This window comes from Heterodontus francisci, chromosome 1 (assembly GCF_036365525.1).
Source record: "Heterodontus francisci isolate sHetFra1 chromosome 1, sHetFra1.hap1, whole genome shotgun sequence".
NCBI classification, from domain to species: domain Eukaryota; kingdom Metazoa; phylum Chordata; class Chondrichthyes; order Heterodontiformes; family Heterodontidae; genus Heterodontus; species Heterodontus francisci.
Genome location: NC_090371.1, coordinates 8,352,044 through 8,376,682, shown reverse-complemented (window position 1 = coordinate 8,376,682; position 24,639 = coordinate 8,352,044). Strand labels below are relative to the sequence as shown.

At 49.0% G+C, this 24,639-nt stretch overlaps 1 protein-coding gene across 5 annotated transcripts in view; it reads right to left on the bottom strand.

Annotated features, from left to right (window-relative positions):
• The window catches only part of wdr54 (WD repeat domain 54), a 151,190-nt gene that overhangs the window by 24,619 nt on the left and 101,932 nt on the right, over window positions 1–24,639 (bottom strand). Inside the window, exons 1-5 of one of the 5 annotated variants that reach the window (XM_068028633.1) lie at window positions 24,521–24,597; window positions 17,151–17,376; window positions 5,597–5,659; window positions 4,396–4,462; window positions 2,157–2,210 (exon numbers count right to left, since the gene is read on the bottom strand). In XM_068028633.1, coding sequence (XP_067884734.1) covers window positions 2,157–2,210; window positions 4,396–4,462; window positions 5,597–5,659; window positions 17,151–17,376; window positions 24,521–24,549 — 439 coding nt within the window. In that variant the 5' untranslated portion in view covers window positions 24,550–24,597. Of the gene's footprint in view, window positions 1–2,156; window positions 2,214–4,395; window positions 4,463–5,596; window positions 5,660–17,150; window positions 17,377–24,520; window positions 24,598–24,639 lie in introns of those variants that run through there. The other 4 variants (XM_068028632.1, XM_068028636.1, XM_068028635.1 and 1 more) reach the window with 4 other exon arrangements.

The following is a 24,639-nucleotide window of genomic DNA, read 5'->3' as shown; positions in this document are numbered from 1 at the left end:
TGGCATGTGGGAGGAAACCGGAGCACCCGAAGGAAACCCATGCAGAAACAGGGAGAACTTGCAAACTCCACACAGGCAGTACCCAGAATTGAACCCAGGTCGCTGGAGCTGTGAGGCTGCGGTGCTAACCACTGCGCCACTGTGCATGACCTTACACTTTCTTACATTGAACTCCATCTGCCAAGTTTTTGCCCACTCACTCAACCTATCTATATCCCTTTGCAGATTCCTTATGTCCTCATCACAACATGCCCTCCCACCTATTTTTTATCGTCAGCAAATTTGGATATATTACACTCTGCCCCCCCCGCCCCCCAAATCATTAATATAGATAGTAAATAATTGAGGCCCTCGGACTGATCCTTGTGGCACTCCACTAACTATGTCTTTCCAACCTGAAAAAGACCAATTAATCCCGTCTCTCTGTCTTCTGTGAGTTAACCAATCCTCATGCTAATACATTACCCCCAATACTGTGAACTCCTATCTTGTGCAATAATTATGTGGCACCTTATCGAACGCCTTCTGGAAATCTAAATACACTACATCTACCAGTTCCCCTTCATCAACTCTGCTTGTTACAACCTCAAAGAACTCTAGCAAATTTGTCAAACATGATTTCCCTTTCTCAAAACCATGTTGACTCTGTTTGATTGCGTTACTGAGTCTTCAGTAATTTTAACATTAACTCATTTATTACATTCTAGCTATATACAGCATTACATAAGTCCGTATGACTCCTCTGAAGGCATGTAGCATCTCCCTCCGGTCTCTCCCACATCTGATCTCTGTCATCATGGTGGGAGGTATTCCTCATACTGTCTCAAACATTAACCATTTCAAACCCTTATACTACAGTAACATATACCTCCCAAAAACTGCAAGACAGGATAACAAAGGTACTTAAATTTGATCGGGAGAGGTTATGAAACATTTCACACAGGTCAGCACAGAGTCTTATTGGGATTGGAGCCCACCGTTTACTCGAGGGAACATAGCTGAGATACTGACTAAATGTAGACATTTGCCAGATCAGAACCCTCTTGTTTATGTGGTCAACTTGTGGCAATACTGTGACAGGATGCAGGGACTGGGGCTAGTGAACAATCAAACTATGACCAAGGAACCATTTCCAGTGTTTGAGGGTCTAGAACAAGGGGGCATAGATAGAGGATTAAATGCAAGTGATTTAGGGCGGCACAGTGGTTAGCACCGTAGCCACACAGTTCCAGCGACCCGGGTTCGGTTCTGGGTACTGCATGTGTGGAGTTTGCAAGTTCTCCATGTGACCGCGTGGGTTTCCGCCGGGTGCTCCGGTTTCCTCCCACAGCCAAAAGACTTGCAGGTTGATAGGTAAATTGGCCATTGTAAATTTCCCTCAGTGTAGGTAGGTGGTAGGAGAATGGTGGGGATGTGGTAGGGAATATGGGATTAATGTAGGATTAGTATAGATTAGATTAGATTAGAGATACAGCACTGAAACAGGCCCTTCGGCCCACCGAGTCTGTGCCGACCATCAACCACCCATTTATACTAATCCTACACTAATCCCATATTCCTACCACATCCCCACCTGTCCCTATATTTCCCTACCACCAACCTATACTAGTGACAATTTATAATGGCCAATTTACCTACCAACCTGCAAGTCTTTTGGCTTGTGGGAGGAAACCGGAGCACCCGGAGAAAACCCACGCAGACACAGGGAGAACTTGCAAACTCCACACAGGCAGTACCCAGAATCGAACCCGGGTCCCTGGAGCTGTGAGGCTGCGGTGCTAACCACTGCGCCACTGTGCCGCCCTAGCACCTATAAATGGGTGCTTGTTGGTCGGCACAGACTCGGTGGGCCGAAGGGCCTGTTTCAGTGCTGTACCTCTCTATGACTCTAGTGGAAGAAATATTTATTTACACAGAGGGTTGAGAGTCTGTGGAAGGAATCACTGGAGATGGTGACGGAAACAGACGCTATGTTCGCAGTCAATAACAGTTTAGAAACGTGGGCGAAAGTGTAATAGAGGAATGTAAGGCTAGTGCAGGCAATTGGGATTAGGATTATTGCTTGTGCACAGGGTAAATACCAACACTGACTGGTTGGGCTGTACAGCCGGTTTCCTATCTTGTAATTTGTGTGTAATTCTGGGAACAGTACTTACCTACACAGATATGGTGGCTTCTTGTTGCTGCAATCCCTCGGGCAAACACAGCCTCTGCTGGGAAAAGGAAAACAAAGGAGAAAAAGAGATTCCTCGCTATCAAAATATCTGAGGATAGGAATGAGCAACTTCTCCTGACAAACTGGTCCCATTTTGATCACCACATTCCCAACCCACTCAGTAAATGCAAAATCTTCAACTAGTTTAAATCTTCTTTCACTTTAACTTTAACTTATCACTCGTTGAAAGAGGATACTGGGTAAGAAATTCAACTAAGGCCAGTGAAAGAACGAAAGGGCAGATTTGCATGTCTATAGCACCTTTCACAAGCTCAGGACATCCCAAAGTGCTTTATAGCCACTGAAGTACTTTTGAAGTACAGTCACTCTTGTGATGTGGGCAACATAGAGGCCAAACATGTGCACAGCAAGCTCCCCCAAACTGCAATGTGATAATGACCAGATAATTCTGGTCCAAGAGGTGTGGGTACACCACAGTGTTGTCAGGGAGGGAGTTCCAGGATTTTGACCCAGCGATATTGAAGGAACAGTGATATAGTTCCAAGTTAGGATGGTGTGTGACTTGGAGGGGAACTTGCAGATGGTGGTGTTCCCATGCATCTGCTGTCCTTGTCCTTCTAGGCAGTAGAGGTCACGGGTTTGGAAGGTGCTGTCTAAGGAGCCTTGGTGAGTTGCTGCGGTGCATCTTTTAGATGGCACACACTGCTGCCACTGTGTGTCAGTGATGGAGGCCGTGAATGCTTAACTTGGTGGATCACTGACCGATTAAGCCGGCTGGATGGTGTCGAGCTTCTTGAGTGTTGTTGGAGCTGCACCCATCCAGGCAAGTGGAGAGTATTCCATCACACTCCTGACTTGTATCTTATAAATGGTGGACAGGCACTGGGAAGACAGGAAGTGAGTTACTCGCCACAGAATTCCCAGCCTCTGACCTGCTGTTGCAGCCACAGTATTTATGTGGCTGGTCCAGTTCAGTTTCTGGTCAATGGTAACCCCCAGGATATTGCTAAAAGGGGATTCAGTTACGGTAATGCCATTGAACATCAAGGAGACATGGTTAAATTCTCTCTTGTTGGAGATGTTCATTGCATGGCGCTTGTGTGGCGCAAATGTTACTTGCCACTTATCAGCCCAACTGTGAATCCTGTCCAGGTCTTGCTGAATGCGGGCACAGACAGCTTCTGTTTTACTGATCTTGCCTGGACATGGGGAGAACTCCCCTACTGTTCTTCAAATAGTGCCATGGGATCGTTTACATCTAGCTGAGAGATGGCACCTCCAATAGTGCAGCACTCTCTCGGGTGCTGCCCCTCCATCAGTACAGTGCTCCCTCTGTGCTGCCCTTCTATCAGTGCAGCGCTCCCTCAGTATTGACCCCCAACAGGGCAGCATTCCTTCAGTACTGACCCTCTGATAGTGCAGTGTTCCCTCAGTACTTACCCTCTGACACAGCAGAATTCCCTCAGTACTGACCCTCTGACAGGGCAGCGTTCTCTCAGGACTGACCCTTCGACAGAGCTTAAACCCACAATCTTCTGACTCAGAGGTGAGAGTTTTACCTACTGAGCCACAGCTGACACATTGACAGGGATGAAGATGCTACAGTCTGTACAAGCACCCTTTCAAATGGCACAGGACTGTTTTTACCTAGTGGATTTAAAAGATCCCATGGTACTATTTTGAAGAAGGGCAGGGGAGTAACCTCTGGTGTCCTGGTCAATATTTATTCCTCAATCATCGCAAAAAAAATTATCTGGTCATTAATGCTGTTTATGGACATTTGTTGTGTGCATACCAGCTGCTGTATTTCCTGCATTACCACACATCAAAAAGTACTTCATTGGCTGTAAAGTGCTTTGAGACATGCAGTGGTTATGAAAACTGCTAAATAAATGCAAGTTTTTCTTTTTTAGTCTCAATGCTCAGTTGGTCAAAATAATGAAAGCAATGGCCAAGAGGCCTCCTCCTGCCCTTCTGTATCCCTGTATCAGCAATGTTGTCAACAAAACACTCCAGAGTGTTAATTGTGTATCAATTGTTTAATTATATACAAGTGGAGGGTGTGAACTGGGGTCTTACTTGAGCATTTATAAGGACACTCTCACTGAGACTGGTGGAGGGTTTGAGTGAAGAGCTACATGTTTGTAATCCTTTTGCTCTATGTAATAAATGCGAAACTGAGCAAAGATCGGTTCCAACATAAAGCTTTTCACTGGTACCTGTTGATGCTTCTGGGTTATCCACTGCGTGCCAGTACACCATGATGGAGCCATCTGATTCATACATCTGTAAGGACACACAGTCAGTGTATTGGACACAGTTGCACATTCACTCCATTAATCAGTATACTGTAATAAGAACAAGAAATGCTGGAAATATTCAGCAGGTCTGGCAGGCATCTGTGGAGAGAGAATTAGAGTTAACGTTTCAGGTCAATGACCCTTCATCAGAACTGACCTGAAACGTTAACTCTGCTTCTCTCTCCACAGATGCCTGCCAGACCTGCTGAGTATTTCTAGCACTTCTTGTTTTTATTTCCGATTTCCAGCATCTGCAGTATTTTGCTTTTAAATCAGTATACTGTGATGGACCCATCCAATTCAAAAATTTGCATCATCACAGTAGCAGTGATCAAAATAATGTTACTGACAGTAGCCTGTTACACAGGATGGCAATCCTTTATTTTTATTCTTTCATGGGATGTGGGCATCGCAGGCTAGGCCAGCATTTATTGCCAATCGCTAATTGCCCTTGAACTGAGTGGTTTGCTAGGCCATTTCAAGGGCATGCAAGAGTCAACCACATTGCTGTGGATCTGGAGTCACATGTGGACCAGACCAGGTAAGCACAGCAGATTTCCTTCCCTCAAGGACATTAGTGAACCAGTTGGGTTTTTAACGACAATCAACAATGGTTTCATGGCCATCATTAGACTAGCTTTCAATTCCAGATTTATTAATTAAATTCAAATTCCACCTTCTGCTGTGGTGGGATTCGAACCCATGTCCCCAGAGCAATACCTGAGTCTCTGGGTTACTAGTCCAGTGATAATACCACTACACCACCGCCTCCTCAATAAATTGGTTAAACATGAATTCCCTTTCACAAAACCATGCTGACGATTCCTGACTACCTTGAGTTTTTCTAAGTGGTCAGCTATAGCCTCCTTAATGATCGATTGCTTTGCAGTTTTCTTATACAGTCAGACTCAATAATTCCAATTCCTTCATTTATGTTGACAACTCCAAATATAAACAAGTATGCACAAATAGACAAAAGTAAAGAGAAATTTAATTCACTACAATGGTTTTATTTGCCAGCAGTGTCTCTGTAGTAGCTCAATATACAATTAGAATATATTTTCCAGATACTAGCTGAATATTCAGGTTTACTATAGCTCCACCCCTGCCCCTCCATTACCTGAATGCCTTTCTGTGACGCCAACACCAAGAGAATTCGAGAAGGCAACACACACCATGAGGCCTGGAGGAATGCAGAAGGAAAAATGTTCAGCAACGGTGAATAGCTCGACTTCAATCTTACAATGTGAAAGATGTCACAGCTGAGTAAATGTTGTTTGCTTCAAACACTCCTGATCAGTTTTGGAAGGGTTAGATACAGAGTAAAGCTCCCTCTACACTGTCCCATCAAACACTCCCAGGACAGGTACCACACGAGGTTAGATACAGAGTAAAGCTCCCTCTACACTGTCCCATCAAACACTCCCAGGACAGGTACAGCACGAGGTTAGATACAGAGTAAAGCTCCCTCTACACTGTCCCCATCAAACACTCCCCAGGACAGGTACAGTATGGGGTTAGATACAGAGTAAAGCTCCCTCTACACTGTCCCCATCAAACACTCCCAGGACAGGTACCACACGGGGTTAGATACAGAGTAAAGCTCCCTCTACACTGTCCCCATCAAACACTCCCAGGACAGGTACCACACGGGGTTAGATACAGAGTAAAGCTCCCTCTACACTGTCCCCCATCAAACACTCCCAGGGACAGGTACAGCACGGGGGGGGGGGGTTAGATACAGAGTAAAGCTCCCTCTACACTGTCCCCCATCAAACACTCCCAGGACAGGTACAGTACGGGGGGTTAGATACAGAGTAAAGCTCTCTCTAACTGTCCCCATCAAACACTCCCAGGACAGGTACAGCACGGGGGCTAGATACAGAGTAAAGCTCCCTCTACACTGTCCCCCATCAAACACTCCCAGGGACAGGTACAGCACGGGGGGGGTTAGATACAGAGTAAAGCTCCCTCTACACTGTCCCCCATCAAACACTCCCAGGACAGGTACAGTACGGGGGTTAGATACAGAGTAAAGCTCCCTCTACACTGTCCCCCATCAAAAAAAAAGAAAAAAAAAACAAAAAAAAAAAAAACAAAAAAAAAAACGAGGTTACATACAGAGTAAAGCTCCCTCTACACTGTCCCCATCAAACACTCCCCAGGACAGGTACAGTATGGGGTTAGATACAGAGTAAAGCTCCCTCTACACTGTCCCCATCAAACACTCCCAGGACAGGTACCACACGGGGTTAGATACAGAGTAAAGCTCCCTCTACACTGTCCCCATCAAACACTCCCAGGACAGGTACCACACGGGGTTAGATACAGAGTAAAGCTCCCTCTACACTGTCCCCATCAAACACTCCCAGGACAGGTACCACACGGGGTTAGATACAGAGTAAAGCTCCCTCTACACTGTCCCATCAAACACTCCCAGGGCAGGTACAGCACAGGACTGGCTGGAGAGTTTGGAGCACTTCCTGTGTGAATCCGCTGAAGCAGCTCCACCTGTGAGAGCAGCAGCTGGAAAGGAGAGAACTGAGAGCTGAGAACCTTTTTTTAAATTCATTCATGGGATGTGGGCGTCGCTGGCCAGGCCAACATTTATTGCCCATCCCTAATTGCCCTTGAGAAGGTGGCAGTGAGCTGCCTTCTTGAACCGCTGCAGTCCATATGGGGTAGGTACACCCACAGTGCTGTTAGGAAGGGAGTTCCAGGATTTTGCCCAGTGACAGTGAAGGAACGGTGATACAGTTCCAAGTCAGGATGGTGTGTGGCTTGGAGGGGAACTTGCAGGTGGTGGTGTTCCCATGCATTTTCTGCCCTTGTCCTTCTAGTTGGAAGAGGTCACAGGTTAGGAAGGTGCTGTCCAAGGAGCCTTGGTGCATTGCTGCAGTGCATCTTGTAGATGGTACACACAGTTGCCACTGTGCATCGGTGGTGGGGGGAGTGAATGCTTGTGAATTGGGTGCCAATCAAGCAGGCTGCTTGTCCTGGATGGTGTCGAGCTTCTTGAGTGTTGTTGGAGCTGCACCCATCCAGGCAAGTGGAGAGTATTCCATCACACTCCTGACTTGTGCCTTGTAGATGGTGGACAGGCATTGGGGAGTCAGGAGGTGAGTTACTCGCCGCAGGATGCCTAGCCTCTGACCTGCTCTTGTAGCCATGGTATTTATATGGCTACTCCAGTTCAGTTACTGGTCAACGGTAACCCCCAGGATGTTGATAGCGTAGGATTCAGTGATGGTAATGCCACTGAATGTCAAGGGGAGATGGTTAGATTCTCTCTTGTTGGAGATGGTCATTGCCTGGCACTAGTGTGGCGCTAATGTTATTTGCCACTTATCAGCACAAGCCTGTATATTGTCCAGGTCTTGCTGCATTTCTACACGGACTGCTTCAGTATCTGAAGAGTCGCGAATGGTGCTAAATATTGTGTAATCATCAGCGAATATCCCCACTTCTAACCTTATGATTCAAGGAAGGTCATTGATGAAGCAGCTGAAGATGGTTGGGCCTAGGACACTACTTGCCTCCAACAACCACCTCTGACTACAAATACAACACAAATGTGGAACTGATTCTATCCATTGGAGTAAAGGACCTGCGATTTATTTTGGAGAGGTGGGTGTTGGAGCACTGGTGACTGTTTTGCTTGGACTGTTGGGGGAGGGAAGAGATGCTGGAAGATCCAGGGGTGGGGCTCAAAGATTCTATAGGTGGCCCCTGTATTTGCTTTTATGTTTTCCTCCATCTTGCAAAAGTGGGCTACCTGTCCACCCCAACTGCGTGGCTCGGGACAGCTGGAGCTGCCCAGGTGAAGAAACTATTTGTAACAACAGCGGAAAGTGGAAAGAACCATGGGTTCCAGCCGACCCGGGTGAAGAACCCTCCCCTGACCAGAAGACGCAACTTTGTACGCTCTGCAGTAAGGTGCCCACCACTCAGTCAACTAATCTCTCCTCTCCTCTGCTTTTCCTTTTCACCCCTATCCTCCTCCTCCCCCACCCCTCCCAATCATATTGCTTTAGTTTTAAAAAAACTGTTGTTTGCTTTATTTCTTGGGGTGAGCGTGGCTCTTCGACCCCATGGCAAGCCCCTCTTCGTCGATGGTGGGGCGTTCTCGCACATATGCTACTGCAGCTGCACCTGTTGCCATTTGCGCTGCTAACATCAAAGCATGGGGTCAAGAGCTACACTCACCCCAGTATATCAATAGAGGCATGTGTGAAAGCAATGGCTGAGGTTGTTGGCCCTTCGTCATTGTTGCTGCCTCTAAAATGTACGGGAAAGCTGTGTTTTTACTGAAGACCAAGCGGGCAGTGTCCCTGGCCCTGAGCAATGGGCTCACTGTGGGTGGGACCTTTCTGCCAGTGGAGCCCCTGTGCAACAGGTCATTTTGTCAAACGTCCTGCTCTTCATTCCTGGTGAGCTCCTCCTTCCCCACCTACACCATCTGGGGGAAGTAAAGACAGGGATCACCCCAGTCCCACTCGGTCTTCAGGAGAACAGCCTCTGACATACCTACTCCTTCCGCCGCCAGCTATTCATTCTGCTAGCGCGGGAGGAAGTCACGGAAGGCCAACTCAATGCAGAGTTCCAGGGGACGGCCTACCGCGACTTCTGGGCCTTGGATGGGGCACGGTGCCATGACTGGAAGGGGGTGGGGTATGTTCCTAAGAACTGCCCCAACCTCCTGGCTGTCAACTCCACCTCGGCAGCCCAGGGTGGTGCTGCTGCACCTCCTCCCACTCCCCAACACCTCCAAAAGACATCGTTCAGTCACTTCCGGAGGCTGTGGTTTTCACGGCCTTGGTGGGTAGGGGAGTGCCCGTCCGAGTGGAAGGAAGATGCGGAGGAAAATTAAACGCAAGAGGCGCGTCCCCTGAACACCATGGCACAACCCGAGCCTGAGCTCAGCCCAAGGCCTGCTCCCAGGGATTTCACCTGTCCCAGGGTTGGGCTCAGGCCCAGGGTGACCAGGCAAAAGAAGGGTGCAGAGGCCTCTGATGACATGGAGGTCTCTGGGCTTCCGTGCCCTAGTGGGAAAAAGAGAAGGCACCCCTCCACGGAGGTAACTCAGGGCCCTGTTGGAGGGGAGCTATCTCCTGGTTCAAGTCCCCAGGTTCCCCCTGCCACCACCACCATCAAGACTGTAAAGTCTGGGCAGGGGCTCCCTACTCCTCAGGATGGAGGGGAGGGGGAGACCCCTGTACATGTGGCCCTCCTGGGGGAGCAAGTGGAGCCCTGCTTGTGGTGGGGGAGCTTGGGGACGCTCCTGGAGAAGCCTCCCATTCTGCCACTGGGTGGGATGCCCTGAGTGGAGGGAAGGGTGAGGCCCCAAAGGGTTGGCCCTCCCAGCTAAAATCCACTCCGGACCAGGATATACCCGACCCAGTTATTGAAAATGTTGCCCCGTCTGCTGGGTCTGTGGGCGCTGGCGGGGAGGGAGATGGCCTCCTCTCTCGCCTCCGGCTGGAGTCCCAGAGTCGGGAACTTCCATCTCCCCTGGACCACTCATTGGCCTGGGGACAGAGGTGGAGGGGGCTCCTGAACCGCTGGCACCCAAAAGCTCCAGTTCCACAGTAGAACCCAGAGAGGACTCCTCCGCCATCGATTCTGGGGGTAGGATCGTATCGGAGGTGGGACCAGCTGGTGCGGCTGGGACGTCCGCCCCACAGTGTGTGGTGGGTGTGTCGGCCGCTGGCGGTGACGACCCAGAGGAGGTTGGGGACTTGGTGTGGGGCACGGAGGACGACCGTGATTCCATCGCTAATGAGGCGGAGGTGTCCCTCGTGCTTCCCACCGAGTCTCCTCATCCCCACCGTGGAACTCTGGGACTTCCTCGCTGCATGCAGGGGTTGCTGCAATAAAGTTTAGCTGGCCCTCGGCCGTTGGTCGAATCTGGCGCTGATCATCCAGTCCGTCCGTGCCGCCCTTAAGAAAGTGGGGAAGGGCGTGGGCGTGAAATTGGTTGAGAGGCGCCAGTTTAGCGTGTTCCTCAATGGGTTGCGGAGGAGTGGAAGGCCAGTTGCACTTCCACTCCCTCCTCACAGTGAGGTGTTGGTGACGGGATTCCAAGAACTTTTGCCATGAAGATAACCACAGCCAGCCTCAACATCAATGGCAGTAGGGGGTCTCAGCGCAGATTTCACAATCTCTCAGTCCTCAGGGAAGGGAGATATGCGGTGAGCTTTCTGCAGGAAAACCACACATTCCGGGAGACGACGCCACCTGGCTCCTGGAGTGGCAGGGTGGGGTCTACATGAGTCACCTCACCCCTATTTCTAGTGGGGTGGCTATCTTGTTGGCCCCGACTTTTCAGCCGGAGATCTTGGGGGTCAAGGAGCTTGTGCCGGGCTGCTTGCTCCACCTTGACTTTCGCCTGGGTTTTTAAAAATTCTTTCATGGGATGTGGGCGTCGCAGGCCAGGCCAGCATTTATTGCCCATCCCTAATTGCCCTTGAACTGAGTGGCTTGCTAGGCCGTTTCAGAGGGCATGTAAGAGTCAACCACATTGCCTGGATCTGGAGTCACATGTAGGTCAGACCAGGTAAGGACAGCAGATTTCCTTCCCTGAAGTTCATTAGTGAACCAGATGGGTTTTTACAACAATCGACAATGGTTTCATGGCCATCATTAGATTAGCTTTAAATTCCAGATTTTTTTTTATGAATTGAATTCAAATTCCACCTTCTGCTGTGGTGGGATTCGAACCCATGTCCCCAGAGCAATACCTGGGTCTCTGGGTTACTAGTCCAGTGACAATACCAGTACGCCACCGCCTCCCCTTGCCTGGGTAGCGTGCCGCTCCACTTTGTGAACGTGTATGCGCCCAGGTCCGGCGCGTTGCAAGCGCGCTTCTTTGAAGAAGTGTCCACTCTCTTGAGCTCTATCGATAGCGGCAAGTGCATCATCCTCCGGGGGGGGGGGGGGGGGGGTGGATTTTAACTGTACCTTCGAGGTGGGGGATCGCTCCGGTCCCCAGCACGGCCAAGCATCGGTGCAGAAGTTGAGGGAACTGATCAGCTCCCTTAACTTGGTGGACGGCTGGCAGAATCTCCATCCCGCCTCCAGCGCCTTCATATGGAGGTCTGGAGGAGGAGAGTCCCGAATCGAATGCCTCTACATTTCGCAGGCATACGTCTCCCCGTGCATGGACCACCACCTGGTATGGGCAGAGTTCACTGGTACTTTAACAACCGGCTGCTGGAGGACGAGCGCTTCCGGGACTCGTTCTGTCGATTCTGGACCGACTGGAGAAGGAAGCAGGGGGGCTTCCCCTCCTTGAGGCTGTGGTGGGATGCATCCGTGTCTTCTGTCAGGAGTACACGAAGTGGTCGACCAAGAGGCGGGAAGTCGAGATCGGGCGCCTAGAAAGGGAGATGCTCGATTTCGAGTCCCGCCTCGGTCATGCCGTCGCGGACCTGTGCCTGTGGCAGGCGTACAAAGAGAAGGGCGCGCTGAGGAACCTGCAGTTGGTAGGGCCCTGAGGCGCGTAAGTGAGGTCGCGGATCCAGATCCTGGAAGATTTGGACCGTGCCTCACCCTTCTTCTACTCACTGGAAAAAGGGTGGGGGGGGGGGGGGGGTCCGTGAGCAGCTCGTTGAGCTGCTGGCTGACGACGGATCCTCCATTACGGATCCGGAGGGAATGGGCCTCCTGGTCTGTACCTATTACAGTGCATTGTTCTCACCGGATCCGTCCAGCGAGGATGCGCGCAGAGTTTTGCGGGAGGACATGTAGAAGATCAGCCCGGAGGGCGCTGAAGGATTGGAGGCTCTGCTCACGTTGGCGGAGCTGACTGGCGCCCTCCACCAGCTCTCGCAAATCCCCGTGACTGGTTGGGCTGACCGTGGAGTTCCTCAGGGTGTTGTGGGATGTTCTGGGGGACGATTACGCGCAGGTCCTGGGGGAAAGCCTGGTGACCGGGGAGATGCCCCTCTTGTAACGCAGGGCGGTCATCGTCCGGCTGCCGAAGAGGGGCGATTTCCGTTTGCTTAAGAACTGGCTTTGGGTTTCCCTCCTCAGCATGGATTATAAGATCTTTGCCTGGGCTATGTCTCCCCGCCTGGGATCCGTGCTGGCCCACATGATCTACCCTGAGAAGCCCTACACGGTCCCGGGCCGGTCCATCCAGGACAATATCCACCTCGTCCAGGACCTAATCCATCTTTCCCAGAGGACTGGTCTGTTGATTGCCTTTCTCTCCCTCAATCAGGAGAAGGCGTTTTACATGGTGGTTCACCCATATATTTTCAGGACTCTGCGCGCGTTCAGATTCGGATCACAGTTTGTGGCCTGGGTCTGACTTTTATACACTGCTGCAGAGCGTCTGCTCAAGGTTAATGGGTCCTCGATGGCGCCCATTCACTTTGGGAGAGAAGTACATCAGGGATGCTCCAATTATAAATAAAAACAAGAAATGCTGGAATCACTCACCCTTCATCGGAACTTCGGGTCACTGACCCGAAACGTTTAACTCTGCTTCTCTTTCTACAGATGCTGCCAGACCTGCTGAGTGATTCCAGCATTTCTTGTTTTTATTTCAGATTTCCAGCATCTGCAGTATTTTGCTTTTATGCTCCAATTATATATCATCTGTGTGGAGCCATTCCTGTGCTTGCTGCGCAGGAGATTGGTGGGTTTGGCTCTGCATGTGGATCGTCCTCTCAGCTTACGCTAATGATGTGCTCATGGTCACAGATCCCGTTGACTTGCGGAGGATGCACGAGTGCCAGCAGATCTTTTCTGCTGCGTCCTCCGTAAGGATCAATTGGGAGAAATGTTCCGGACTCTTGGTGGGTCAGCGGCGGCTGGACTCCCTGCTGGAGGAGTTAATGCCTTTTGCATGGAGCAGCATGCCCCTCCTCTATCTGGGAGTCCACCTGAGCCCCGCTGAGGAAGCCTGACCAGCAAACTGGCAAGAGTTGGAAGCAAAAGTCACCAGACAGCTAGGGTGCTGGACAGGACTGCTCTTAGTGGTTTCCTACAGAGGCTGAGCGCTGGCCTTAAACCAACTGACGACTTCAATGCTGTGGTACCACTGGTCACTATGGTCCCAGGCCATGCATTTGCCACCAAGATCTAGAAGAAGCCTGTCCATTTCTTCTGGGGCAAGAGGAAACACTGGGTCTCTGCCATGGTCCTGAGTCTCCCGATTGAGGAGGGCGGTCAGTCACTGGTGTGCATCTGTACCTAGGCTGCAACACTCCGCCTTCGGACCCTGCAGAGATACCTGTGCGTCAAACGTCCTCCCAGATGGTGTGCGCTGGCAACATATTTTTTCTGCCGGAGCACTGCCTTCAAGATGGCAACTGTTAGCCATGTCTCTCTGAGGGAGTTGCCTGTCTTTTACCGGGACCTAGTCAGAGTCTGGAACATGGATGCCTGCAGTCAGGATGCTACCCCAGTAGTGGAGAAGTAGCTGAGGCCTCCAAGACGCCCCTCACTGCAGGTGACAAGGGGCCTCGGGAGTGCAGAGCACTCCTGGCCAAGCTGAACCCTGCTCGGCCAGAATTGTTCATCGGACCCAGGCCCCAAAACTCTCCTTGGGAGCTGGTCGCACACAACCCGAGCTGCCTCTCGGAAATGCCCTCTGTGCCATTCCACGTGACTTGAGAGGGATTCCCTGTGCAGGCTGCTCCTGCATACTGCCCACTTCCTTGCCCTCATCTGCCAGCCAGACACAGCATGGTGATCCATGTTGCCATCTGGCAGTGAGGGCAATCCCCGATGGAGGTCTCTTGACGTGGGAGTCCCCTCCCTTTACATTGGGGACCTGGGATGGAGAGCGCTGCACAAGGTAGTCCCGTGCAACAGGCGTTTAAGTAGGTTTATGGACTCCTAGGCCGCCTGTAATTTCTGCGGCCTGGACGAGTCCTTGTTCCATGTTTATATGTAGTGTGTGAGGTTGCAGCTCCTCTTTGAGGGGCTGCACTTCAAGTATTGGCCACACTTTAACTCCACACTCCTACTCTTTGGGCACCCGCTGCAGAGGGGGGTGGGACGGGGGTGGGCAGCGGGTGCAGGTGGGGATGATCTCCTTGTCGCTCTGCTCCTGAGTCTGGCCAAGGGGCAATTCACAGGTCCAGGCAGTGGACGTCAGGGGGTCCATCTGCCCAGACTGACCCCGCTCTTCTGAGGTTATGTTTGTGCCCAACTGTCCCTGGAAAAGGAGCATGCGCCAGGTCACTTGAGGCCTTCCACAACCGGTGGGCACCGCAGAGACCGGAATGCATTACAGATACTGAAAATTGCATTTATAATTTGAGTTATGTTTTATTTACCTGTTTTTAAATAGGTTATTTATTTAAAATACATATAAAGGGGGCCTGAGGAATGAAGGCCCCCTGGACAAAAATAAAAGGGGCTTGGAGTATAAACGTCACCATTAAAATAAAGGGTTAGATATGGAGTAAAGCTCCCTCTACACTGGCTTACCAAACACTCCCAGGGCAGGTACAGCGTTGGTTAGATAAGGAGTAAAACTGAATTCAGTAAGTAAACAAGATATAGAGGTACTGGACAGAGTGCAACAAAAATTACCAGATTGCTACCAGAACAGATTGAACAGGCTGGGGCTCCTTTCTCCAGAAAAGAGAAGACAGAGTAGTGGCCTGATAGAGGTCTTCAAGATTGAGAAATGATTTGATAGAGTAGGTATATGGAAGATGTTTCCACCTTCAGGGACACAAGAACTAGAGGCCATTAATATAAGACAGTCACTAATAAAATCAATAGGGAATTCAGGAGAAACATCTTTAACCAGAGATTGGTTGGAATGTGGAACTCATGACCACAAGTAGCAGCATAAATATATTTTAGGGAAAGGAAGAAAGAAATAGAAGGATACATTGATGGGGTCAAAGGTAGTAAAGCAGGAAGAAGCTCATGTGGAGTATTAACATCGACATGGACTTGATTTTTTAAAAAATTCATTGTGGGATTTCAGTGTCGCTGGCTAGACCAGCATTTATTGCTCATCCCTAATTGCCCTTGAGAAAGTGGTGGTGAGCTGCCTTCTTGAACCGCTGCAGTCCATGTGGGGTAGGTACACCCACAGTGCTGTTAGGGAGGGAATTCCAGGATTTTGACCCCGCGACAGTGAAAGAACAGCAATATAGTTCCAAGTCAGGATGGTGTCGAACTTGGAGGAGAATTTGTAGGTAGCGGTGTTCCCATTCGTCTGCTGCTGAATAGTCATTGCCCGGCATTTAGATTAGATTAGATTAGAGATACAGCACTGAAACAGGCCCTTCGGCCCACCGAGTCTGTGCCGAACATCAACCACCCATTTATACTAATCCTACACTAATCCCATATTCCTACCAAACATCCCCACCTGTCCCTATATTTCCCTACCACCTACCTATACTAGTGACAATTTATAATGGCCAATTTACCTATCAACCTGCAAGTCTTTTGGCTTGTGGGAGGAAACCGGAGCACCCGGAGAAAACCCACGCAGACACAGGGAGAACTTGCAAACTCCACACAGACAGTACCCGGAATCGAACCCAGGTCCCTGGAGCTGTGAGGCTGTGGTGCTAACCACTGCGCCACTGTGCCGCCCTGTGTGGTACAAATGCTGGACCAAATATATCCTGATTGAGGGAGCAGTTTCAGACATCTGGCTACGTGGGACTGCAGTCTCACACGACTTGGTCGACCCTCACTGCCTTCTCATGAGGTCCGACCTCCTAACAAATAACAATAAATGTATCTTCAGCAGGTCTGGCAGCCTATGTGGAGAGGGGAACAGGTATCGTTTCAGTTCGATGACCTTTCTTCAGAGCAGCGATGACTCTTTCGCTCTCCATAGATGCAGCCTGACTGGAGTATTTCCGGCATTTTCTGTTTTTATTTCAGATTTCCAGAATCCGCAGTTATCTTGTTTTTGAGTAAATATATCCTGATTGAGGGAGCCGTTTCAGACATATTCCATGCAGGTGAAGCTATGGTTTCAGGGAGAGGAAAGCTTGCTCTGCACATACTGGTTCTGCTTATGTATGTGAAAGTTCCTTCTTTGTGGAAGCGTGACTTAAGTCACCATGAACATTTGCATACTGGTTACTGTAGCAGGTAGAGTCCATGCCCGTTATGAATCAGATCAGCCAGTTGTTGACAGTGCAGGATTGTGGAATTCAACCTGCTAGAAACCACCATTTACTGTATATTAATTGTGGTTAATTTGTGTGCAGGTGAGGGGCATTAACTGTGGATTCACTTCTGCCCTTATAAATAGAAACTGTGGTTGATGGTCTAGGAAGTGCTTGCTTATAGTGTGTAACTCTGCTTATAGAAGTGTGCAAAGATTGGCGTCAGTTCTAACCTTTATATGGCTTTCTGGAATACAACAAGGACCACCTCTGATTCATGTCACGAAGGATCTTTACAACTATCAGACATAATTCTAGGTGTTACAGGTGCGCGAATATGAAGTGTCACATGCAGTTTCTTTCTTCTTCCCAGGTAGGGAGAGAGAAAGAAAGACCAAGGGTGAAGGAAGCATTGTGCCCCATCTGGGCTGGGCCTGAGATGCATGGAAGGAGCGAGTTCACATTATCCAGCTGCCCTAGTGGAGATCAAGGGCCTTTATTCACCCCTCAGCCCAGCCTATTTTTGGGAGGTGAAAAGACATTCCAGCAATGTAACCTGTCTGACCATACCTGCATGATTAAGGAATTGCCATGCACCATGCCTCCCTCCTTGGACTGCAGCTGTCTGTGAGAGAAGTTCAGGCCATCGACGGAGGCGCTAACCATGTTCACCACACTGCCATGGATGACAGCGAAGTAGGTGAGGTTCTTATCAGTGATGGGCAGGATGCTGAGGTTGTTGTAGAGAGCAGAAGCACTGCTCTTAATCTGAATGCTCTTCTCCCTCTTGTACATGCTGCAACAACAAGCAAACAATCTTCCTTAGGGTAAATACAACTTCAGAGGTTTAACAGAAGGAAGGCTTTCAGCTCATCCTTTCATAGGAACTTAGAAGAGCCGATCTGCGATCTATTTCGATCTATCCACCTTCATTCTACATCCTTCAATACCCTTGGCTAACATTTAAAACTATTACAAAAGAAACTCTGTTTCTGTCTCCACTGATGCTGTTAGAACTGAGTATTCTCAGCATTTTCTGTTTTTATTTAAAGTTATTAATTTGATTTAGAGATACAGCACTGAAGCAGGTCCTTCGGCCCTCCGAGTCTGTGCCGACCATTAACCACCCATTTATATTAATCCTACACTAATCCCATATTCCTACCACATCCTCACCTGTCCCTATATTCCCCTACCACCTACCTGTACTAGGGGCAATTTATAATGGCCAATTTACCTATCAACCTGCAAGTCTTTTGGCATGTGGGAGGAAACCGGAGCACCCGGAGGAAACCCACGCAGACACAGGGAGAACTTGCAAACTCCACACAGGCAGTACCCAGAATTGAACCCGGGTCGCTGGCGCTGTGAGACTGCGGTGCTAACCACTGCGCCACTGTGCCGCCCTGAGCTAGTAACTGCTTCTTGTGGGGATTTATACATATGTCGCTCCTGAGTAGCCTGGCTCTGCTGTTAAGGTTATAACCTTTGTCCAGGACCCCTCACCACTGGAAAATGCTTCTCTCTATCTGTCCTAACAATTCGTTTTACAATGGAGATCCCCCCTCACTCTTCTGAACTCCAGCGAATATAATCCTAACCGACTCAATCTCTCCTCATAGCTGTGTCTCTGTGAGTGGGTCAGTGTCAGTCAATCTCACTCTGACTGGGTCAGTGTGTGTGTGTCTCTCTCTCACTCTAGTGGGTCAGTGTCTCTCTCTCTCACTCTCTGTGAATGGTCAGTGTCAGTCGCTCCCGCTCTCGCTCTCTCTCAGTGGGTCAGTGTCAGTCTCTCTCTCTGAGTGTGGGTCAGTGCCAGTCGTGTGCGCGCTCACTCTCTCTTTCCCTGTGAGTGAAACAGTGTCAGACTCTCACTGTCTCTGTCTCTGTGAATGGGTCAGTCTCTCTCTCTGCGAGTGGGTCAATGTGAGTCTCTCTCTGCGAGTGGGTCAGAATGAGTCTCTCTCGCTCTCTCTCTCTGCAGGTGGGTCAGTGTCAGTCTTTCTCTCTCTAGCTCTCCCTCTGTGAGTGGTCAGTGTCAGTCTCTCTCTCTCTCCCTGTAAGTGGGACATAGAAACATAGAAAATAGGAGTAGGCCATTCGGCCCTTCGAGCCTGCTCCACTATTTATTATGAGCATGGCTGAGCATCCAACTCAATAACCTGTTCCCGCTTTCGCCCCATACCCTTTGATCCCTTTAGACCCAAGAGCGATATCTAACTCCTTCTCGAAAACATACAATGTTTTGGCCTCAACTGCTTTATGTAGTAGTGAGTTCCACAGGCTCACCACTCTCTGGTGAAGAAATTTCTCTTCATCTCAGTCCTGAAAGGTTTACCCCGTATCCTTAGACTATGACCCCTGGTTCTGGACTCCCCCACCATCGGGAACATCCTTCCTGCATCTACCCTGTCAAGTCCTGTTAGAATTTTATAGGTTTCTATGAGATCCCCCCTCACTCTTCTGAACTCCAGCGAATATAATCCTAACCGACTCAATCTCCCCTCATACGTCAGTCCTGCCATCCCAGGAATCAGTCTGGTAAAGCTTCGCTGCACTCCCTCTAAAGCAAGAACAATCCTTCCTCAGATAAGGAGACCAAAACTGCACACAATATTCCAGGCCTCACCAAGGCCCTGTATAATTGCAGCAAGACATCCCTACTCCTGTACTCGAATCCTCTCGCTATGAAGGTCAACATACCATTTGCCTTTTTTACCGCCTGTTGCACCTCCATGCTTACCTTCAGCGACCTGTGTACGAGAACACCCAGGTCTCGCTGCATATTGCCCTCTCTCAGTTTATAGCCATTCAGATAATAATCTGCCTTCCTGTTTTTGCTACCAAAGTGGATAACCTCACATTTATCTACATTATACTGCATCTGCCATGCATTTGCCCACTCACTCAACTTGTCCAAATCACCCTGAAGCCTCTCTGCATCCTCCTCACAACTCACCCTCCCACCCAGTTTTGTGTCATCTGCAAATTTGGAAATATTACATTTAGTTCCCTCATCTAAATCATTAACACATATTGTGAATAGCTGCCATACCCCACTAGTCACTGCCTGCCATTCGGAAAAAGACCCATTTATCCCTACTCTTTATTTGCTGTCCGCCAACCAATTTTCTATCCATCGCGATACACTACTCCCAATCCCATGCGCTTTAATTTTACACTCTAATCTCTTAGGTGGGACTTTATCGAAAGCCTTCTGTAAATCCAAATAAACCACATCACTGGCTCCCCCTCATTAGTTACATCGTCGAAGAATTCTAGTAGATTTGACCAGCATGATTTCCCTTTCGGAAATCCATGCTGACTCTGCCTGATTCTACCACTATTCTCTAAGTGCTCTGCTATAAAATCGTTGAAGTTGGACTCTAGAATTTTCCCCACTACCGATGTCAGGCTGACTGGTCTATAATTCCCTGCTTTCTCTCTACCTCCCTTTTTAAATAGTGGGGTTACATTAGCTACCCTCCAATCTGTAGGAACTGTTCCAGAGTCTATAGAATCTTGGAAGATGACCACCAATGCATCCACTATTTCTAGGACCACTTCCTGAAGTACTCTGGGATGTAGATTATCAGGTCCTGGGGATTTATCAGCCCTCAATCCCATCAATTTCCCTAACACTAGAGCACTAGTCATCGGGGACTCGATGGTGAGGAGTACCGACAGGCGGTTCTGTGGGCGCAAGCGAGACGCACGGATGGTTTGTTGCCTACCTGGTGCCAGGGTCCGTGATGTTTGTGATCGCGTCTTCAGGATCCTTAAAGGGGAGGGGGAGCAGCCAGAGGTCGTGGTGCACATTGGCACCAACGACGTAGGAAGGAAGGGTGGCACAGATGTTAGAAGTGAGTTTAGGGAGTTAGGCTGGAAGCTGAAAGCTCGGACGGACAGAGTTGTTATCTCTGGTTTGTTGCCGGCGCCACGTGATAGTGAGGCTAGGAATAGGGAGAGAGCACAGCTGAACACGTGGCTGCAGGAATGGTGTAGAAGAGAGGGCTTCCAGTTCTTGGATAATTGGAATGCATTCTGGGGAAGATGGGACCTGTTCAAACAGGACGGGCTGCATCTGAACCAGAGGGGCACCAATATCCTGGGAGGGAGGTTTGCTAGTACTGTTCGGGAGGGTTTAAACTAGTTTGGGAGGGGGATGGGAACCGGACTTGTAGTCCAGGGACCAGTGGGTCCACTCAGAAAGACAAAGAGTGTAGTGAGGTATTGGGGAAGGTAGCACTGTCGCAGAGGACAGATGGGCACAGAGAAGGGTTAAAGTGCGTATACTTCAACGCAAGAAGCATCAGGAATAAGGTGAGTGAATTGAAGGCGTGGATGGGCACTTGGGACTACGATGTTGTGGCCATCACTGAAACGTGGATAGGTGAGGGGGAGGAATGGTTCTTGGAGGTACCTGGTTATAGATGTTTTCATAAGATTAGGAATGGTGGTAAAAGAGGTGGGGGGGTGGCATTGTTAGTTAGAAATAGTGTAACAACTGCTGAAAGAATTTTCGAGGAGGATCTGCCGACTGAGGCACTGTGGGTTGAGGTCAGGAACAGGAAAGGAGCAGTCACCTTGATGGGAGTTTTCTATCGGCCCCCCAATAGCAGCAGGGAGGTGGAAGAGCAGATTGGGAAACAGATTTTGGAAAGGAGCAGAAGTCACAGGGTAGTAATTATGGGGGATTTCAACTTCCCAAATATTGATTGGCAACTCTTTAGATCGAATAGTTTGGATGGGGTAGTGTTTGTGCAGTATGTCCAGGAAGCTTTTCTGACTCAGTATGTAGACTGCCCGACCAGAGGGGAGGCAATATTGGATTTGGTACTAGGTAATGAACCAGGGCAAGTGATAGAGCTGTTGGTGGGCGAGCACTTTGGAGATAGTGATCACAATTCTGTAGCATTCACTGTGGTAATGGAGAGGGATAGGTATGTGCAACAGGGCAAGGTTTACAATTGGGGGAAGGGTAGATATGATGCTGTCAGGCAGGAACTGAGGAGCATAAGTTGGGAGCATATGCTGGCAGGGAAGGGCACGGTCGAAATGTGGAACTTTTTCAAGGAGCAGATAGTAGGGGCCATTGATAAGCATGTCCCTGTCAGACAGGGAAGGGATGGTCATGTGAGGGAACCGTGGTTGACAAGAGAGGTTGAGAGTCTTGTTAGGAAGAAGAAGGATGCGTATATAAGGTTGAGGAAAAAGGGCACAGGCATAGCTCTGGAGGGATACAAGATGGCCAGGAAGGATCTGAAGAAAGGGATTAGGAGAGCTAAGAGAGGGCATGAAAAATGCTTGGCGGGTAGGATAAAAGAAAACCCCAAGGCCTTTTACGCGTATGTCAGAAATATGAAGATGACTAGGGGGACCGTAGGTCCGGTCAAGGACAATAGCGGGAGACTGTGTGTTGAGCCGGAAGAGATAAGTGAGGTTTTGAATGAGTACTTCTCTTCGGTATTTACGAATGAGAAGGGGTGTATTACTGAAGAGGACGTTGTGAAACAGACTGGTAAGCTCGAGGAAGTGCTCGTTAGGAGGGAAGATGTGTTGGGGTTTTTGAATAACTTGAAGATAGACAAGTCTCCCGGGCCTGACGGGGTATATCCAAGGATGTTATGGGAAGCAAGGGATGAAATTGCAGAGCCGCTGGCAATGATCTTTTCATCTTCTCTGTTGACGGGGGTGGTACCAGGTGATTGGAGGGTGGCAAATGTTGTGCCCCTGTTCAAGAAAGGGAATAGGAACAACCCTGGGAATTACAGGCCAGTTAGTCTTACTTCGGTGGTAGGCAAGTTGATGGAAAAGGTGCTGAGGGATAGGATTTCTGAGCATCTGGAAAGACACTGCTTGATTCGGGACAGTCAGCACGGTTTTGTGAGGGGTAGGTCTTGCCTCACAAGCCTGATTGAATTCTTTGAGCAGGTGACCAAGCAAGTGGATGAGGGTAAACCAGTGGATGTGGTGTACATGGATTTTAGTAAGGCATTTGATAAGGTCCCCCATGGTAGACTTATGGAGAAAGTCAGGAGGCATGGGATAGTGGGGAATGTGGCCATTTGGATTAAGAATTGGCTAACTGATAGAAGGCAGAGAGTGGTCTTAGATGGTAAATACTCAGCCTGGAGCCCAGTTACCAGTGGCGTGCCACAGGGATCAGTTCTGGGTCCTCTCCTGTTTGTGATTTTTATTAACGACTTGGATGAGGAAGTCGAAGGGTGGGTCAGTAAATTTGCAGATGATACAAAGGTTGGTGGAGTTGTGGATACCGAGGAGGGCTATTGTCGTCTGCAAAGGGACTTGGATAGGTTGCAGTGCTGGGCTGAAAAGTGGCAGATGGAGTTTAACACTGAAAAGTGTGAGGTCGTCCATTTTGGAAGGACAAACACGAATGCAAAATACTGGGTTAACGGTAGGGTTCTTGGGCATGTGGAGGAGCAGAGAGACCTTGGGGTCTATGTGCATAGATCGTTGAAAGTTGCAACTCAGGTGGATAGGGCTGTGAAGAAGGCATATGGGGTGTTAGCGTTCATTAGCAGAGGGATTGAATTTAAGAGCCGTGAGGTGATGATGCAGCTGTACAGGACCTTGGTAAGGCCTCATTTGGAGTACTGTGTGCAGTTCTGGTCGCCTCATTTTAGGAAGGATGTGGAAGCCTTGGAGAGGGTGCAGAGGAGATTTACCAGGATGTTGCCTGGAATGGAGAATAAGTCTTACGAGGAAAGGCTGAACATTCTAGGCCTCTTCTCATTAGAACGGAGAAGGATGAGGGGTGACATGATAGAGGTTTATAAGATGATCAGGGGAATAGATAGGGTAGACAGTCAGAAACTTTTTCCCCGGGTGGAGCAAAGCGTTACAAGGGGTCATAAATTTAAGGTGAAGGGTGGGAGATATAAGGGGGATGTCAGGGGAAGGTTCTTTACCCAGAGAGTGGTCGGGGCATGGAATGCCTTGCCTGGGGAAGTTGTTGAGTCAGAAACTTTAGGGACTTTCAAACGGCTTTTAGATAGGTATATGGATAAAGGAGAATGATGGGGTATAGATTAAATTGTCCTTGACAGAGGACAAAGGATCGGCACAACATCGTGGGCCGAAGGGCCTGTTCTGTGCTGTATTTTTCTATGTTCTATGTTCTATGTTCTACTAATACTGATTTCCTTCAGTTCCTCTCTCTCACTAAGCCCTGTGTTCCCCAACATTTCTGGTATATTTGTGTCCTCCCTTGTGAAGACAGAACCAAAGTATGCATTTAGTTGGTCAGCCATTTCTTTGTTCCCCATAATAAATTCCCCTGTTTCTGACTGTAAATGACCTACATTTGTCTTCACAAATCTTTTTCTCTTCACATACCTATAGAAACTTTTACAGTCAGTTTTTATGTTCCCTGCAAGCTTGCCCTCGTACTCTATTTTCCCCTTCTTAATCAATCCCTTGGTCCTCCTTTGCTGAATTCTAAACTGCTCCCAATCCTCAGGTCTGTTGTTTTTTCTGGCAAATTTATATGCCTCTTCCTTGGATCTAATGCTATCTCTAATTTCCCTTGTAAGCCATGGTTTGGCTACCTTTCCCGTTTTACTTTTGCGCCAGACAGGGATGAACAATTGTTGCAGTTCATCCATGCGCTCTTTGAATGTTTGCCATTGCCTATCCACCGTCATCCCTTTCATTAATGTTTCCCAATCCATCATAACCAACTCGTACCTCATACCTTTGTAGTTTCCTTTACTAAGATTCAGGACCCTAATCTCAGAATCAACTACGACGCTCTCCATCTTGATGAAGAATTCTATCATATTACGGTCGCTCATCCCCAAGGGGGTTTTGCACCACTAGATTGTCAATTATTCCTCTCATTACACAATACCCAGTCTAGGAGGGCCTATTGTGACTAATTTGATTTGCCCAATCTATATGCAGATTAAACTCACCCATAATTACAGATGTTCCTTAATCGCATGCGTCTCCAATATCCTGTTTAATGCCATTCCCAACATCACCACTACAGTTTGGGGATCTATATACAACCCTCGCTGACGTTTTTTGCACC